Raw genomic sequence first — 17,742 nt, 5'->3', positions numbered from 1 at the left:
ATGTCAGCACCACCAATAGTCACAAAGAACGCCTATTCTCTACTTCATTTTTGTTTACGGTGTCATTATCTGTGAGTCATGAAAAAAAATTGCATTTGCTTTCTAGTCTGGCTTTTTGTCCTTAAAAGCTTGCCAGAACAGTTTTAATGTGATATTGTTTTGTCAAAGGAAGCTTTAAGTATTTGAAAAAGACACCGGATATCATTGGATATCTGCTTCTCTATCAAAATAACCAACCTAGGTACCAGTTATTTCGGTTTCCCCCGTTTCATCTGAGAGTTCTGACCCACTCGTTTAACTTTGTGACCTATTTCATTACAACTATTCCTAATAATGGCCACCATAATCCAGCAAGATATTGACTTTGCAAATTCCCCCGACATTATAATAGCCTCCTAATCGGTTTAACCATTTCTACTCTCATCTTCAACTCGCCCTCCAACCCCCCTATAATTCGTTTCCACACAGCAGCCTGACTAACCTCTTAAAAATGTAAATCAGATCTTGTCACTGTCTTGCTTCCAGCCCTCCAGGACTTTCTGCTTTTAGAATATACCTGACGCCTTCTAGATCCCCATATTATTCATCCTTGTCCCCTTCCCCCACACCCATCACACCTCATGCTATTCTTTTACTGCTCTTCTCCAGCCCTGGCAATTTAGCTCTTCCTCAAACATGTCAACTTCATTTCTGCCTTAGAGCCTTTGATCTTGTCATCCCCTCTTCCAAGAACACACTCTCCACACCTCCCTTCATACCTGGCTTCTTCTCATCCCACGGTTCTTCAGCAAATGTCATCTGTTCAAAATGCCTTCCCTGGCCGCCTTACTGCCTCCTCCATTTTCTTTAACATATTACCTTGGTTATTTTTCTTCATAAAATGTGCCATGATCTCAATCAAATAATCTAGTTTGTTGCCCGAATGTAACTTCGAAGTAGTCATAAACTTCTTCTGTCTAATTCACCACTATATCCTCAGTGTCTAGAACAGTGCCTGATACAGTCCCTAATATTGTCTAAACTATTGAATGAATGTTTGTGACCCCCAAATCACATTATATAAAAAAAAAAATCACCATTTCATGTTCCAGAACGAGTTTATTTTGAACACATGCAAATCTACTAATAGAAGAAGCAGTAACCACTATCGATTCTCTTGACCCTTCCCAGAATATGGCAATCTGCATAAGAATCATTTCTCAAAATAAGAGAATGTCTTTGGAAACTGAAGAAGGGAAAAAAACTCAGACATGCGAAAACTCTGGACCGCCTTCTTTTTCATTATAAGTAAGACAAGGTTCACGAGAGTAAACATCAGCGCTTGATTCTATAGACGTTGAAAATTAGATCAAACGAATTGGAGGCCAACTGCATCTTGTGTTAATGTTTTCCTCCTCGAAGGAAGAAAATGAGATGATGTGAGCCATGACTCCATTTGAAAATGAAACTTTGTATTTCTATTTGCTTCCACTTTAAAGCACACTGTTTTTCATTTTACACTTTCATGTTAGTAAATGTTGTAATGGTTTACATTCATTAGGTTCTGGCCTATTTACTATGTGCAAGTGAGACAAGCACAGATATATCATCCCCATAAAGAATCATTTCTAAATTCACAGTAAATAAATACTAAGCCAGAAACCCAAGTTCACAACCCTTACCACTAAACAAAAACAAAAAACAAATTAAACCAACTTGGGTCAAAGTTTACCACTCCGAAAAGATAAACTTATAAACAATCTATTATGCTCTTATTATGCCAAATAAACTGATCATCCAAGAAGACACTGGATGTATGATCCTGACTCATAACAGACAAAAATGCTTCGAGAAGGAAACAACTAATCAGATTCTGGCTGTCTTTTGCAAAGCATGATGCATAAGAAACTTGGTCTTGTTGGGAACCTTGGGTTGACTTCTGATTAGCTGATTACTGAAGTCAGCAGCAAAGCAAAAATCAGGTAGCGATTTACAGTGCGATGACAGTGAGCAAGTGTCTTCAAATTTATAATTGCCCTTGGATCTATTTAATTTAGTTTTAAATCATGAGTCATAATTAAGATAAATGGTTATACTGAGCAGGTATCAGAGATGACAAGAAACTGGCTATGATTATTTTGTTGTACTGTTTTCATTTGGGGACTTTTTCTGCCAACACTTTTCCTATGATGGCTATTAAATTTTATAGGGTTTTTCCCACCATTAGCTGTAATGGCATTTGCATGTTAAATGCTCACAACAAATGAAAACCATGATCTCATTGCTTTACACAGTGAAAACCATGGTAACTGCTATTCCAAATGGAGAACAAATCTAAAAAGAATCAAGTACAGTAATTCCTCCTCCTTCTATGATACCTATATAAGCTCTGTGGGAAAGTCTATTTACTTTCCGACTCTTCTATTTTTGAAACAACACAGATTTTGTACATGTAAGAAAACTGAAGATTCCACTATAAGCCAATCAGAAGACAGCTCGAATGTTATTTTTATTGAGGGAATTTATTTACAATTAAACATAATTGTTCCTTCAATACATTTAAGAGGCTCCCTTTTATGGGCTAGAAGGGAAAAGCTTAATGATTACTTATGGGTCTCTTTTTAATGGTCTCTAAAGCAACACCAAGTGATGGAAACAACACGGACGACCAGACATTAAGAGTTTCTTAGCCAATTTTTTCCTCTGAGAAAATTCAGCAAGTAGTTCTAGAAATTTCTGGATTAGTATTTATAAGTAAATAATTATTCAAGATATCTAGATTTAGCAAAGCAAAATATAAGAAACTATGTATTTATGGATCTATAAACTACCGAAACTATCCTTTAATTTGTTTCAGCTTGCTCATAATTTCTCTTCCGCCAATAATTTTTCAAGCTACCATCTCTTTCACCTAGAATAGCATTTAAATTGCATGACTTTCATATTCTATCCACCAAATCCTTTTTCAAAAATTCAGTTGTTCTGAGAATCCTGCAGGAATGAAAGATCTACAGTTAAGGTAAACAAATAGTTAAGATAAACAATATTCAAAACTCTGATTTTTCATTTTAATTTTCCTTTTCTCTGATGTATGTTTTAACTCTTTCTCATGTTCTTCCTGAATATATTTAGTCCAAATATTTCTGACTAATCGTGTGCCCTTATAAGAGTATGAATTAGTTTGAAATTATATGTAATTTCTTATTAAAAGAACATCCTAGAAAATTTCTTTAGTAAATATTTTAGAATAGCTAACTTAAAAGTCATTTCAACATCTCTCCCTCCTCTACTTTTTCTCATCTCCTCTTTCATGCCCCCCAGGATTCCGTGCCTTCAAAGCAGAATTAGGGAAACAGTGTTATGTTTGTTAAGAAAATCCGAAGATGAAATTCACTCTCTTGTTCAGCAGGTTTTTTTTGTTTTTTTTTCACTTAATCACCCAATTATACCTCTTATGGCAAGCATAACCAGAGATTTGAGATGTATTACTATTGATTGCCCAAATTTGCCCAAATTTTGGGCAAACAGACAGACTCCCAGAGATCTGGCTTGGTTTGGGCCTATAAGAGAAAAAGTCCGTACTCTTGGCAAGCCTTAATCACAAACCAAATCATGTTTACTGATAAACATTAGTTTTGATAAGCATTAGTTTCCCTTCTCTGACTATACATAAAAACATGCATTTACTAAGTTCTTAGCAATCCAAAAGCAATATACAATGGGCTATAAATGTCATTGCACATCTAACCGTGCTACTTTGGAAAAATCACTTAACATCTCTGAGACTCAATTTTCACATCTTTGAAAGCAAAGCTCTATGATTTTTAGTGTCCTCTAAGAGAAATGGGTTAAACACCTGAACATGATAATTCGCTTTATTCCAGCATAAAATTAATAGTCCCGAAATTTATTCCCCACTGTCTAGTCTTTCCTAATGTCCTTTCTGGAAGTAGTTTCTTCCAAAATACCTTGGGAAGCATGTCACAACTCAGTTTCTACAAGGTCAGCCCACCCTATATATTCCATTTATAAGAAGCTCTCTTGTCTTACATTGTATAAATCTTCAACCTAAAAATCATTCCAACTAGTGTGTCACCTCAACAATTTTTGAAACAGAATATTGAATCTTTGTTAATGTGATGGGAAGTTTCACACAATTCTGGGCTTATCTCAAATAATGCTATGAAAGCACTGATACTATAGAAAATAGAAACAGGTTCACTGCTATTTTCATTTTATCTAATGAATACAGAGGAAAGGCTCAGATCTGAGAAGAAAAAGGTCATAGGCTAGAATCATAAGAGGGCTATTTGTCACAAATTTTACATAGATGCAGCTTGGTTAGAGACACTAAGCAGGAATGTTAAATCGATTTAAGACATTTAAACATATTACACTCTTTCATACAATGATTGGTTACCTGTTACTGGGTTCTTTCTGGTATTTCACATATTAACACGGTAAGTTACATGTAGATAGAGATATACAGAATTGCATGCTTACTAGCCAAGCCATGAGACAGATGGTCATTAGTGTTATATGATGACATTGACTGCCTAAACCCCAAAAAGATTATTCTGGCAACAACACTGGTCTCAGGCATCAAATCCCTAGATATTGGTTCATTTTGTTCAAGGCGTCACACACTGTGTTCAAATCGCTGCGGAGATCCTGCACCACGTTTTCAATACTTCTGGTGTCTTTCAGAATTTCAATGCTCTGTGTGTAGGGATTGAAGTACACTGAGAAGGGACGGGTAATTGACTTTGCAAAGTCCCTGCAAAATAAACAGAAATAGAAGGATATGCGATCGACCTTCACTGGTACAAGAGATAGACAGAAGGAAGGAACAGAGCCAAGAAAATAAGAAGTTATTTTCTCTAGGTGCGAGAAAAACAAATTTACCTCATCTTTTCCTTGGCTTCTTCAAAACTTTCTGAAACAAAATAGGCTTCCTGGAAGGTGGTGATAAGGCATTCCTGTAAGCAAGTTGTCTTTGGGTCAAAGGCTTTCACACATGCCTTGTCAGAAAGAGCATGCTGCAAAACATACCACAAAACCCATTAAACTCCGTAATGAGACTTCTGAAGTGCTATGACGTCACACTTCCACAACATAGCTCAGTGATTTCATAGAACTGCTCAGTTACTAGTCAGCCATGAAATATGAAACTCTCTCATATGTGGGCTAAACTGAGTGTTAGGGGGGTTGTTGTTGTTGTTTTGTTGTTGTTGTTTTAAGTCTGTTCAGTACTGAGATTATGGTATTTTTTTACTTATTATCAGCCACATTCACACTGAAGAACTATTCAAAGCTGTATCTCAACAGAAATGGAATTTTCAATCTATGCTATGAATAGAAGAAGCAGGGAGAGCATAAATATGGTCCTAAATTTATTGCTATAAGCAATGTACCAAAATTTCACTTAAATGGCAGAAGTAATAATTACCTGCCTGGAGAGGTAATTGGGACTCTGACTAAACTATTTGCAGACTCATTGAGAGACATTTTGAGGCCAGGTACTATGTAGCAACAGAGTCTGGAGCGGGTCTGTATATTTGAGGATATTTGCGAAGTATTCATTTACCTTGTACCAAGTACAGCAGAGCAAAATATAGCAGATAAATATTTCCAGGTGGGAAAAAAAGAGCTAGTATTAATAGTTATAGTTATGCCCAGAGCAGGCATTAGGAAAACAGGAAAGCCAGTGTAATTACTCTTCAAACCATCATTAGCTCCATTCAGCTCATTACATGACTGGCCCAAAGAATAGCAAGGAACAACGAAGGACTGGATTCTCAATATAAACTCAGTGATGTGAAAATTTAGTGGTCATTTTCTGCCATGTGCCACCTGCCTATTTATAGACTGTGAATCCATGATTCTCAAATGGAATGTCCAGAAGAATCACTAAGGAGCTTGTGAAGAATACAGATACCCAGGCCTCGATTTTATTCGGTAGGTCTGCATGAACCCTAGAAATCTGCATTTTAAAGGCATCTAAGATGACTCAGACTTAAGTGGTTGTGAACCATATTTTGATAAATATTCCACTAGAGTCTATCTCTTTCTTAATTGAAAGGGTAAATTCGTTGGGAGAGGGAAAAGGGATAGCAGCAACTTTTGAACTGAGAGTTCAAAACCTTGGGCTCTATTCCAGATGTTGCTGCCATCTAACCAGGCAACCTTGGCAAATTACTTCACCTCTCTGTGCCTGCACTTCCTCAGAGAAGTTTGGGCTAGGTGATTTCTGAAGACACATTCTATTCCAGCCTCTGGATTCCACCCAAAGCACTTTTCTACTTTCTCAATCTCTGTTAAGGTTTCCCAGAGAAATGTTGAAAAACCTCTGCTGTTCAGTATTCTTGGTGCATTCCCCCCAACAATTTCAAAACACATGGAATGATTTGCAGCCGTCCATGAAGAAGGCTGTGGTTCCCAAAGTTTGAAAATATAATTGTGAACCAAAAGACTGACATGCAAAAGAAAAGGCACGTGGCCCTACGCTGCATGAGATAAACTCATTTTTCTGGCCCACAAACAACTTCATTATAAGCAGAAGGTCACTACACCTCCAAATGCATTTGTGCTAGATTCAGGGCAGTGCACTGAACATCAGGGGATTTGGGTTTCACATGACTAATAATTCTGTCCACATTTTTAAAATAACTTTGGTTTCAAGAAACAAACTGTCCTTTCATGAGAGCTGTTGCTCCTCTACAAAGAAAAGGCCTCCTATAAGCTTGCCATGTGTTTGCAGCCATATTTTCTGGTAGCATTTTACTTCAGTATGTTGCTCTTATTGTTCATCCATCCATCAGTACCTATTAAAGGAAGGAATATGACTGACTCAGTGTCCCTGATCTTTCTATTCTCTCAGCCCCACATTCAAGAGCGTGGGCAGAGTCAAAGCAGAACAGGCTGTAAGAACATTTAAGCCACAGCTACCCTAGGGCATCCCTGCTGAGCCCAAGACTTTTGACTGGGTCGAGGACAAGCACGAGAAAGAAGTAAAATTCATCCGCTAAGGCCTGCAATGCATTGATAGGAAATTAGCCACCTTAGCAGACCCTATGTGTAGAGGATGCCTCCAGAATGTGTGCATGCAATAACAGAGACTGGAATAAGCATAGATTTAAAAGCATATATCATGTAACAACTCCACTGGAAATTCAGATGATCTCGTTTAGTCATTTTAAATGGTAAAGAGGATGAGAGCAGATCAAGAAAACTTCCAGAGGACAGGATGCTCTGTCCAAGACTTGAAGAAAATTCACTGAATTCACGACTTATAATTTGAGGCAAAAACCATTAGACAATACAAATCATACTTGCCTCATGTAATATTCAGAGGAAAAACTGGAAGTTGATTGTTCTAAGCTCTCGAAAATGCAGTCTATCCTCAGGAACCTGACATGTCCAATATCTTGGTTATCTATTGAGGACCTCTCTATTCATGGAATATGGGACCACTGCTGCTCTGTGGCTGTTTCAAATATAGGGACGATAATGGTACCCAAAGATTGGCCTGGAGAATGACAAGAGCCTGAAGCTAAAGGAGCAGCCAGTGAGCGAGACTAATAAATGAAGTAGTGATCACACCTATAAATGGTCTCCTGTGTGATGACTGCCAGGAACATCCATGCAGCCCAGGAGGCCCCCTGTTTCTGAATACTAGAGTGTAACATAAGGGCTATAAAAAGCATCCATGCCTTTGTTAATTCCAAAATCCTCTGCACTCTGGAGTGAAGTCCTACAGAGTTTGTGCCTCAACTACTATCCATGTCTCTCTCTAAGCCTCAGGGTTTTGGAGAGCAACTATCATGCTCTCTCTTCTATGTCCAGAGTGGATTCTCTGTAAACATCAAGCCAAACTGCGGATGTTCTCAGGGAACTCTGTGGTGAATCCTTCCTGAAGTGTTCTTCAGGTACGCTGAAGTCTGTAAGACTTAATCCAACTTTCTGCAGAGAGAGGCTTTATAATGCTGAGAGAATTTGGCTGACAGTCTGTTACTCTCAAGTCATTTAAAAAGTGCAGGAATGCTTGAGAATCACATCCTCTCATCTAAAGGGGTTGTTTTGGATTTACCCGTAATGCTAAAGGGCAAGGGACTGGGAGCTGGGAGACCTGGGTTCTAAAACTAGCTGTCCCAGAGGCATCATATTACATGAGTAAAAATTCCTCTGGTTAGGACCATTTCCCCTTTGATAAATGGAAAAGACTGACCTCTATGAATTGTAAAGCTCTTCTTGCAATACTGTTTTAGCAGGGCCTTCACAGACATGGCACTCATACCCCCATCCTGTCCCTCCACCCCAGTCAGCATTAATTGACCACAGCAGTCTTTGCTACTGATTCTGGGTACGGCCTTCCCACCCTCCTCAACAAAGATGGTCATTACTAACTAATTGGTTTCAGAGCACAAATTAATACTTATTTGCCATTCTAGCTTTTTAAATTAAAAAATCTCTTTTCAACATCAAATATTTCCCTGAATCCAATTGTGTTAGGGGAAAGCTCCTACATGACTTTGGGCAAATTATTCTACCTCTATAAACCTATTCCAGTATTCATCTGGAAAATGGGAATATTAATAGTATCTGTAACGCAGGGTTGTGGTAAGAATTAAACGAGGTAATACATGCAAAGTACCTGGCCCATAGGAAGCACTCAATATATTTATCATTGCTAATTTAGTCTCAAGATGGTGCTTGGTGTACATATGTATTCAGCCACAGCTGTCACTCCTGGTGCGGCTACTCTTCCTCAAGAGTCTAGAGCCCACAGGTAAATAAACATGGCCATAGCTATGAGACCTCCAGGTCCTACACTGCAACAGTGCCTGCCCTTGATTCACCAATTTAAAATCTTCCTTCTCCTTGCCTTGCAATGACAAAGTTATCACCTCAAACAGTCTAGATATAAACCCTGTGAACCTCACCCTCTATATTAGGACTGGTTAAAGTTGGAGAAAAACTCAAGTGCGAAGTCAGGTTTATAGGTAGTTTGGACCCTAGCTTCTGAATAAAAGTTTGCAAACACCCTTACACTCACACTAAAATCATCTTTTTCCTACATCAGGACAACAAATATATACTTTTGTATATGCACGTATGTATGTATGTATGTATGTAGTAGGTAAAATTTTTTGAACCTCCCTCAAATGTCCCTGCTGCTAATTAAGCACAACATGGCACTGGCATCCATATTGCCAAATTAGGTGACAATGGCATTGTGCTTTTTTTTAACCAGGATCCTGAAATTTTCATTGGTTTAAAGAAGCTGCAGGGGCAAGGGAACCAACTCCCACTACAAGCAATCCTTTCGTGAAGGCTAAAGTCCCATTTCCAGGTCCCAATGTTCCAGCACTTGCTCAGTCACTACTAACAGTGCTGTCAGGAGAGGAAAACAGGACAAGGATGGGAGGCATGAGCCAGCTGAGCAGGGTAAGTGTGCGGGAGCTCAGAAGCACTGAGTCCTAACTCTAGGCATGCCGCTGACAATACCAGGTGTCCTTAGAGAACCCAAGGTGTCTCAAGTGTCTTTGCTACAGCCTGGCAGTAATTCTGAACACCTCACAGAGTTGCTGCAAATGGTAGTAAATACAGATGACTGTAATAAATATAAACCTGTTCTGTGAACGCTGATTAATAGCTATAAAACAGCAGTACAATAAATTCACTGTGCAGGGATATCTTCAAACTGAAGCCAAAAGATAATAATAATTAAATTTTTTAAAACCATTAGCTTCATCAAAACCTGAAAAGCAGAACAGATCTATTTCTATGTAATAGTCCCATGACTATCGTGGGGTTAATGCTAAGGCTATTTACCAAAAAAAAATCTAATCTTTGCCCTTAAGGAAATAAAGAACCAGACTTTACAATTACCCATGGGGGGAAAAAAGGAGAAATTGCCTTTTGCTTTTGAGATAGATTAACTTTTTGAGATGACTCAGCCAGTTCATTGATTAGCAACCACTTCTTTGCTACCTAATATGAAATGAACATCACTTACTTCTCCAAGAGAACTGGATTCAACAGACCCATATAAGTCACTTTCTTAGACCCTCACTACTAGAGACTCCAACTTCCTTGAAATCTGAGAACTTCAAATTTTTTTTAATAAAATGAATAATTGAATGAAAGAGTAAATAATACAAATTTTAAATGAGAGACCTATAATTAAGTCAACTCTGGGTCAGAGAGAAAAAGAGTGTGAAAGGAAAGACATGCTAGACTGTGGGTGAATTGCGGTCAGTTATATTTTCAATCTTTTTTAAGTCGGTTTTCCAGATGACTTAGCTCATTATTAGCTGCTCTCCACAGTGATGAAGGTATGGAAAAGCCCTACCCAAACACACTTTCAGAATTCCTGAAAGTTCATGACAGAACAGATAATTGGGACAAAAGAGAGGGCAACCATTGCTGATTTTTTTTTTAAATCGTCTTCATGGTTATCAGATTGTTAGCTTTTACAAGCTTTTCTGTATTTTTTTGTTTCTATATCCAAAGATAAAAATATTTTGACATTTCTATTGCCAAATTGGGTTGTAAAAATTGTCAAAATTCTGTCAAAAAATTGTTTTAGAGGAAGCATTGTTATCGTAAAAAGGAAAAATGAAAGTTATCCTACAAACTCTAGATATACTACTTGGAAGTACTTGGCCAGCTCTGAAATGCAACATTTATGCCCAGGAAAACCTAGCCTCAACGAAATTTTTGTTAAAAATTTAACAAATTTTAAAATATGTTCTGTTCAAGGAGAGAAAGGGAATTGTGGATATTTATGTAAAGGTTATCAAGACTACACCAAAAGCTCCAATAACTTAGCTGACTACATTCAAAATTGTAAATGCGTTTATACTAGAATTATTATAATGCTATTAATAAAGTTATCCGTACCTGGGTCCAGGACTATCATTCGTTCATTTGAATAAAAATTAGAAGTGTTCAGAAGTGTTGTGAGAGGGCTCTGGATGCCTACACAGAGCTGGCCAGGGGCAGGGGGATGGCGGTGAGGGAATGGGTGCTATGGAAAAGCATCTGCATCATGTTATGTATTCTCTGTGAACAATCAGAAGTTATTTCTTATAGAAAGAATTTCTGAATTGTAAAAACGGTCCAAAGTTGCAATCATAGGGATGTTGGAGTGTTGAAATTTGAGAATGGAAGAATGCTAATGACCAGAGGTGATGGACCAGAACAAGAAGATCCACGGCAGACAATGCCCTTCGGTGTACATATTTCGGGCTGATTTCCATTTCCAGATGATTCTGTCCGCACTGATAGGAACAAAAACAACAGATTCACCCCAATGCTGCCTACACATGCCTCATTAACCAGACCAGAGGACCCTGTCGAAAGTTGGGGCAATGAGAGAGATTTGTTTCTTTTGTTTCTGGTGTAATTTATAAACCCTCTGAGGAGAATGTAAATAGATGTAGCTCAAGAGCTACATCGTTTTCTGGCTAATTCCTTTTTCAAGGAAATCGAGAGGCACTCTATAGAAGGCATGGGGTTTTCAGGGATATGACATCATGCTATTGATGTGGACTCTGGATACTACACTGAGATTAACCCCAAATGGATATTTTTGGTGAGAATTTAGTAACAAAAAAAAAAAAAATCATCACATTACATCAGGCTTTGATTATGTTAAATATTCATCTATTCCAGCCATGCCTAACCTTAGGCAGCTCCCTAAATGGGCCAGGCTTTGACAAGAGCATATACACTGCTACCCAATGACTAATCTGTGCATTTCATCCTCTCCTTATTCACCCTTTCTATTCCACTAGAATCAGCTTGGACAGCAAGCTCTCACCAGGATGCTGTCCCGGGCATGGCCTAATATGTGCCAGGTACATTGCCACACTGTTTATCTCTTGCACTAGAATGTAAACCCCTTAATAACAGGGATCCTAGGCAGTGTAGCCTAGTGGTTAAAGGCTCGGAATCTCGAGCCTAGACTGCCTGGACTTGAGTCCAGCTCCAGCACTTCTTAGCTGTGTGACATTGGGCAAGCTCTTTAATGTCCTTATGCCTCAGTTTTCTCATCTGTGATAATAATATTACTTATCTCATTGGGTTGTTATGAGAATTAAGTGGGTTTATGTGTCTAAAGAGCCTAAAATATTAAGGTTTATTTAAGTGTCCATTGAAGTAGTTGTTATTTTCTTCTTGTTCTTATTCTTCATCATTATTATTTTTATTTGTATCCCCTCGTGCCTGGAACAGTATATCATGTAGTAGGTGCTCAACCAGATGTTTGGAGAATGAATGGATGGAGTCATAAAGTGAGAGGATTTGATAAAACTACAGTTAAATTGTATCTTTCAAGAATAGAAACAACCAAAAAATTCCAATTATCATATATTTCCCAATTATATTATGTAAAGATAAGCAATACTCAAAATAAAGCCTCAGGATAGTCCATAATCCTGATCTTGGTCTGAATAATCAAAGCAAGATTAAATTTTCAGTACCATTTCCAGATCATATACCACATCGCAGTCTAAATTCATTAAAACTTACCATACAAAACATGATATAGATAGTAATTCTTAAATAACCAGAATATTTAGATTATCAGATGCCCTAGGCACCAACACTTATAGATAAACAATCATTTTACTGTATTTTAAGGCAAAAAAATATATAGCATTTCTTAGGCATCACTACACATAATAGATACTTCTCAGACCATGTTTATTTAGGTGCTTTTTCTAAATTATGTATGTCTACAAATGTTTTAATACACATTAATTTTTAAAAAGCTAAAATAATCTCAAATTCTCCTTTGGGAAATAAATATTGGGGAGTCCATGGAAGCCACAGGGGTGACGGAAATGAGAGCACCCAAGCCACCCTAACAAGGAAATTCTAATCAGTAGAATCACTGCTAGTTCACTGCCCACTTTTCAGCACTAAATTTAGGCAAGTCATTTGTTAGCCAACATTTGAGCATACATTTGTCATTCGTGTTGATTGTGCACATGGTTGCTCATTCCTTTGAGTCACACCACAAACCCAGAAAGGCATGACCCATTTTCAGAAGTGCAAAAAGTTAGGTCAGCACCCATATCTGAGGTGCCAAATCCTCTGTGTTAAATATTTATGGAATATCTGCAAGAAGAAATGTGTAGACAAACAAATCAATATTTTCCATGACCTTGAACCAGTTTGCTTAGGAAGGATACTTTCATTCACAGCTTCATACCTTTAATTCTCCAATGGAGGAAAGTAGTCCAGCTCCATATGCCCGCAGTTGCCCTTCTTGCTTGCAAAGGCCAAACTCGATTGTGAAGAAATAGCACTTAAAAAAAAAATCAACACATATCCAGAGAACTGGTCAACAAGTTCTTGTATAGAATAAAATGGCACCCAAAATAAAATGGTGAACTGTACATAATTTCTTCAACAATGTCGATTTAAATATATTTGAATAAAAAACATACATTGAAATCTATTCTCTTGCTTAATAATCCCTCCCTAGGCTAAATATATACAGAAAAGGTATTAACTACTAAAAGTCTTATGCTTACTAGATTCAGAAACCCCATGAGTCACATCATAACCTCTGCAATAATTTTAAAAATAGAAAAACATTTAGAAATGAATGAATATGTCACGGTGATAATGCCATAAGAATATGCTGCAATATTTAACAAGTTGTATTTCAGTGATATAACGTGATGCAAATGTGAAAAAATAACTTGGAATCCAACAATCCCAAACTAATTTTTGCAGTTTGTTTATTCATTTAATAAATATTTGTTGAGTACCTACTAGGTGCCAATGCTTGGTAAAGAATTGTGGTAAACAAACAGGAGAGAGACCAAGAAAGCAAGTACATGCCTACCATACTACCAAAACCACAATTTTCACATGATTTTTTTAGCGAGACTTTAAATGTACATTTATGTATGCACGCACACACATACATATATAATGTATGTGTGACACACACACATACATATATAAGTATGTGTGTGTGCATAGATAAATATATAAATATATACAATAACCATTTCATTGACCTGAGTTTTACCAGCATCAACTACTACAGCTTTCCCAAGATATTTAAAACCTACAATTGTTTCTATAGAGTTCAGGAAATCAAACTAGACAGACAGAAACCTCTGTACAACCAAAAGCTCACAATGCGCTTGAGAGGGGCTGAAATCACACTATTTTTACTCTGAGAGAAAAGTGAGAAGCTGACAATGAGCAATAAAACTTGCATCAAATTAACACTGTCCTATATTAGTGATGCAAGAGCACTGAAGGTGTCGAGAAAGGGGACAGTTTGAACACTCCGAAAAGGGGCAGAAAAATAATTATTATCTCTAGCCCACGGCAGTTTTCTCTCTATTTTTATTTAGAGACTAAGATGCCCTTGGTTCAGGAGGGTTTTATATTTTTTCAGTGTGAGAATAATCTGAAGTCGATTGGGTCAATGACAGGCAGCGCTGGGCTGGACCCGAAGGACTGGTCAATTCAGGTCATGGAGCTGAACCTCCAGAGGCAAAGCTTCCTTTCCTAGTTCGCCTCCCGAGGTAACTAAAATTATAGCCCTTCCTACCCCCATCACCCACAGTGCCCACCAGCACTCCTTACTCTGTTCTGACTTTTCTTTCTTTTCCATCACACCACTTCTTTGACATGGCCTTCAATTTCTTTATGGATAATATGTACTATTTGTCATGTCTCCTCACTCTCCACTGTAAACTTCATGAGAGCAGGTATCTGTCTGTTCATCTAGAACAGGGTTTCCCAAGCTCAGCACTATTGACATTACAGGCTGAGTAATTGTCCACAAGGGAGAGGGGGAAACTGTCCTGCATGTTGTGGAATGTTTAGCAGCATCCCTGGCCTCTACCCACTAGAAGCCAGTAGAATGCCCCACCCCAGTTGTAACAACCAAAAATGTCACCAGATATTGAAAAATGTTCCCAGGGGAGCAAACATCATTCCTGGTTGAAAACCATTGATATAGAATAGTGTCTGAAACATAATAAGAGCTCCATAAATATTTAGTGAATAAATAAACAAAGAGTGAATAAAAGAATTATGTGTCAGTTAGGCTTGTTGTGTGACAGCATGACCTGGAGGATAGAAACACATGATGAGACCTGAGTTATAGTCTTGGCCTGCTTTTAATTAGCTATGTGACCACAACCTCTCTAGCATGTAGGTTTCATGCCCATGACATCCATTCATTCATTCCTTTATTCTACAAACACTCCTTGAGCAGCTACTATCTGCCAAACTCTGCTTTAGCTGCTAAGGATATGCAGTGAACACAGCAATAAAGTCTCCAATCCCAGGAAGCACATGTGCTGTACTGAGATGAGACAAGCAATAATAACTACAAAAATCAATATATGGAATAATCTCAGGTAGAATATGCTAAATAAATTTTAAAAAACAGGTTAATGCATCAGATATCAAGCAGAAGACATGGCTGTTTTAGAGGTCAGGGAAGGCCTCTCTGAGAGTGTAATATTTAAGCTGCAACCTGCTTGAAAAGCAGCCTTTTGTGCAAAGATCTAAGGGAAAAAGTGTTCCCAGCAGAGGATGTTCAAAGGCACTGAGGCAGGAATGTATTTGTATTTCTAAGGGCCATGGGAAGTCATCAAAAGGTTTTAGGCAAAGACAAACATGTTATAATTAAGTTTTCAAAAGATCATGCTCGTGCTGGTTAAAGAATAGATCTCAGCAGGGCAAGAGTGAAAGCAGAGAGACCAGGTAGAAGGAAGTGTAGCCAAGAGACAAGAGAGTTGAGAGGCTCTTTGAATATGACTTTGAAGCAGGGGTAGCAGGGGATTGGGAGAAGTCAATATCACAAAGGCCTCATGGAAAGAACCAAAACAGGAGACACGAATATGTTTTGAAAAGTTAAAATATAGCCCTCAAGTCTGTCCTCCAAAAATTTTTGCACTATGCTGAGCACAACAAAGAGAAGTGATCACACAGTCATAGAACAAGAAGACTGGAAGTTCAGCCTCTTATTTTACCGAAAGGAAAACTCAAGTTTAAAGAGATGAAGTGATTTACCCAGGACCAGTCTAGATGGTGACATTTAAGAGATCTAGAGCTCAGTATTTTAAAGAGCTCGATATCTATCACACTTTAAAGTTTCTAAGGAAAAGATGAATAGATGCATGATTTTCCCTTACAAGCAAAAAATGGAGAAATAAAGGTCTAAAACAGGAAAACTAGAATCTCATAGCCTCTTCTTAATGTATCTTTAGCTGATTTCTCTAATTTATATTATATTTATGGCATGTGATATAAAATCCTTGGAGCCTTAACATTGCATTAAAAAAAGTGCTGTCACGTTCTAAAGCCTCTAAAACACACATATGGAGCCAGTTACAGGAGCCTTTGTGTAAGCCTATTAAGAGCATCTTTGATTTTCCTTATGCTACATCAATGAATACATGGTTATGACCCAAGTAAAAGAGGCTGAGGGTGCCCTGAGAAATTCTGGCATTCCATATACACAGTCTGCACATAGGAAAGCTCCTTGGCCCCATACCTTGTCTGGGAACCCTTCCAGAAACTCTGACCTTACACAGGTCCATCTGCTCTTTCCCTATCTACCTTTCCCTTTGGTTTCCTGTTGTCCTCAATCAAGGAAGGCACCTAGATGCTGCTTCTACCGTCCGCTCTCCCCAGAGAACTAGACCATTTGCTCTGAGACAGTTTTCCATTTGCAGCTCCATGTGTGGCAAACAGATCAAAAGAAATGGTAAAATGTACCTGAAACTCAGGTGTTGGCACAATTTGAATTACAGACTTTCCCAGAATAATTATTCTCTTTCTGTTTTCAATACCGGTAGAGACCCCGGAATGTAGGGTGCCCTGGTCGTGATCACTGATGTGGAGGAGGGGACAAATGCACACATCTTCTGTCTGGTTTTAACTGTAAAGCCTGCTTAGAGCTCCACTGGACAACCCCTTGAAGACTTTTCAGAATTCAAAAAGAACTAATCGCTTCCAAAAATTGCAAGAAAATATCATTTGTTTTCCTCACAGGATTCTCCAGACGTGGCTCTATAATAAATTCCCTTGAGATTTGTCAAATAAATATTCTACCTTTTATTAAAAAATAAATAACAGAAAACAAACAAACGAACAAAAACTCTGAACCTGAGAAGAACACTGGTAAGAGAATTGCAGATTCTTGGCCACTAATGTCTTTTAAACAGAAACAAATAATAATACTAAGACTAACACCTCCCAAATTATAGGGTATCTTTCATCAAATCTGACGTTTATGAATTCCAAATATTACATACCACTAATTACATGTAATTATTTATAAATATTTTATTTGAATATAATTACGTATAATCATTAACTGAAAACCAAAGCAAGAATGATAGATCAGACCTCTTACACAGAAGAAAAGCAGTCATTTACATATATACAGTCATTCAGCAGAAGAAAGTCTGAGTGACAATGTGAAATCCAAACACTGCTGTGGGAACAAGCTATAGGACACCTAACTCAGAGCATGTGCGGAGGAAAACGAGATAGGTCGCCCAATGCTGCCATCTTCAGATCACTATTGGTAGTACACCTCTCATGCTACAGGTCTAGCCTAACCAAACGGGCACTAGGTGACAGCTTGAGGGAAAAACGTCCAGAGACTGAACACACCAGCAAAATATATACCGGTTACACATGGTGGTTTACAGAAGCACACGATGCAAAATCCTTCTTATGTTTGGTGTTAGGTAACTGATGCTC

The 17,742-nt window shown here is 38.0% G+C and overlaps 1 protein-coding gene across 1 annotated transcript in view; it reads right to left on the bottom strand.

The window, feature by feature from the left end:
• Positions 1-1,321: 1,321 nt before the first annotated feature.
• Positions 1,322-17,742, bottom strand: part of TPH2 (tryptophan hydroxylase 2) — a 91,327-nt gene continuing 74,906 nt past the window's right edge. Inside the window, exons 9-11 of the mRNA XM_039866031.1 lie at positions 13,202-13,297; positions 4,885-5,018; positions 1,322-4,756 (exon numbers count right to left, since the gene is read on the bottom strand). Of these exons, the coding sequence (XP_039721965.1) occupies positions 4,582-4,756; positions 4,885-5,018; positions 13,202-13,297 (405 nt within the window). The 3' untranslated portion in view covers positions 1,322-4,581. The remainder of the gene's footprint in view (positions 4,757-4,884; positions 5,019-13,201; positions 13,298-17,742) is intronic.

Source organism: Pteropus medius, unplaced genomic scaffold (genome assembly GCF_902729225.1).
Source record: "Pteropus medius unplaced genomic scaffold, Ma_sr-lr_union100, whole genome shotgun sequence".
Classification (NCBI taxonomy): domain Eukaryota; kingdom Metazoa; phylum Chordata; class Mammalia; order Chiroptera; family Pteropodidae; genus Pteropus; species Pteropus medius.
Note: the sequence above shows the minus strand (reverse complement) of the source record. Positions and strands in the feature narration are given on the sequence as shown.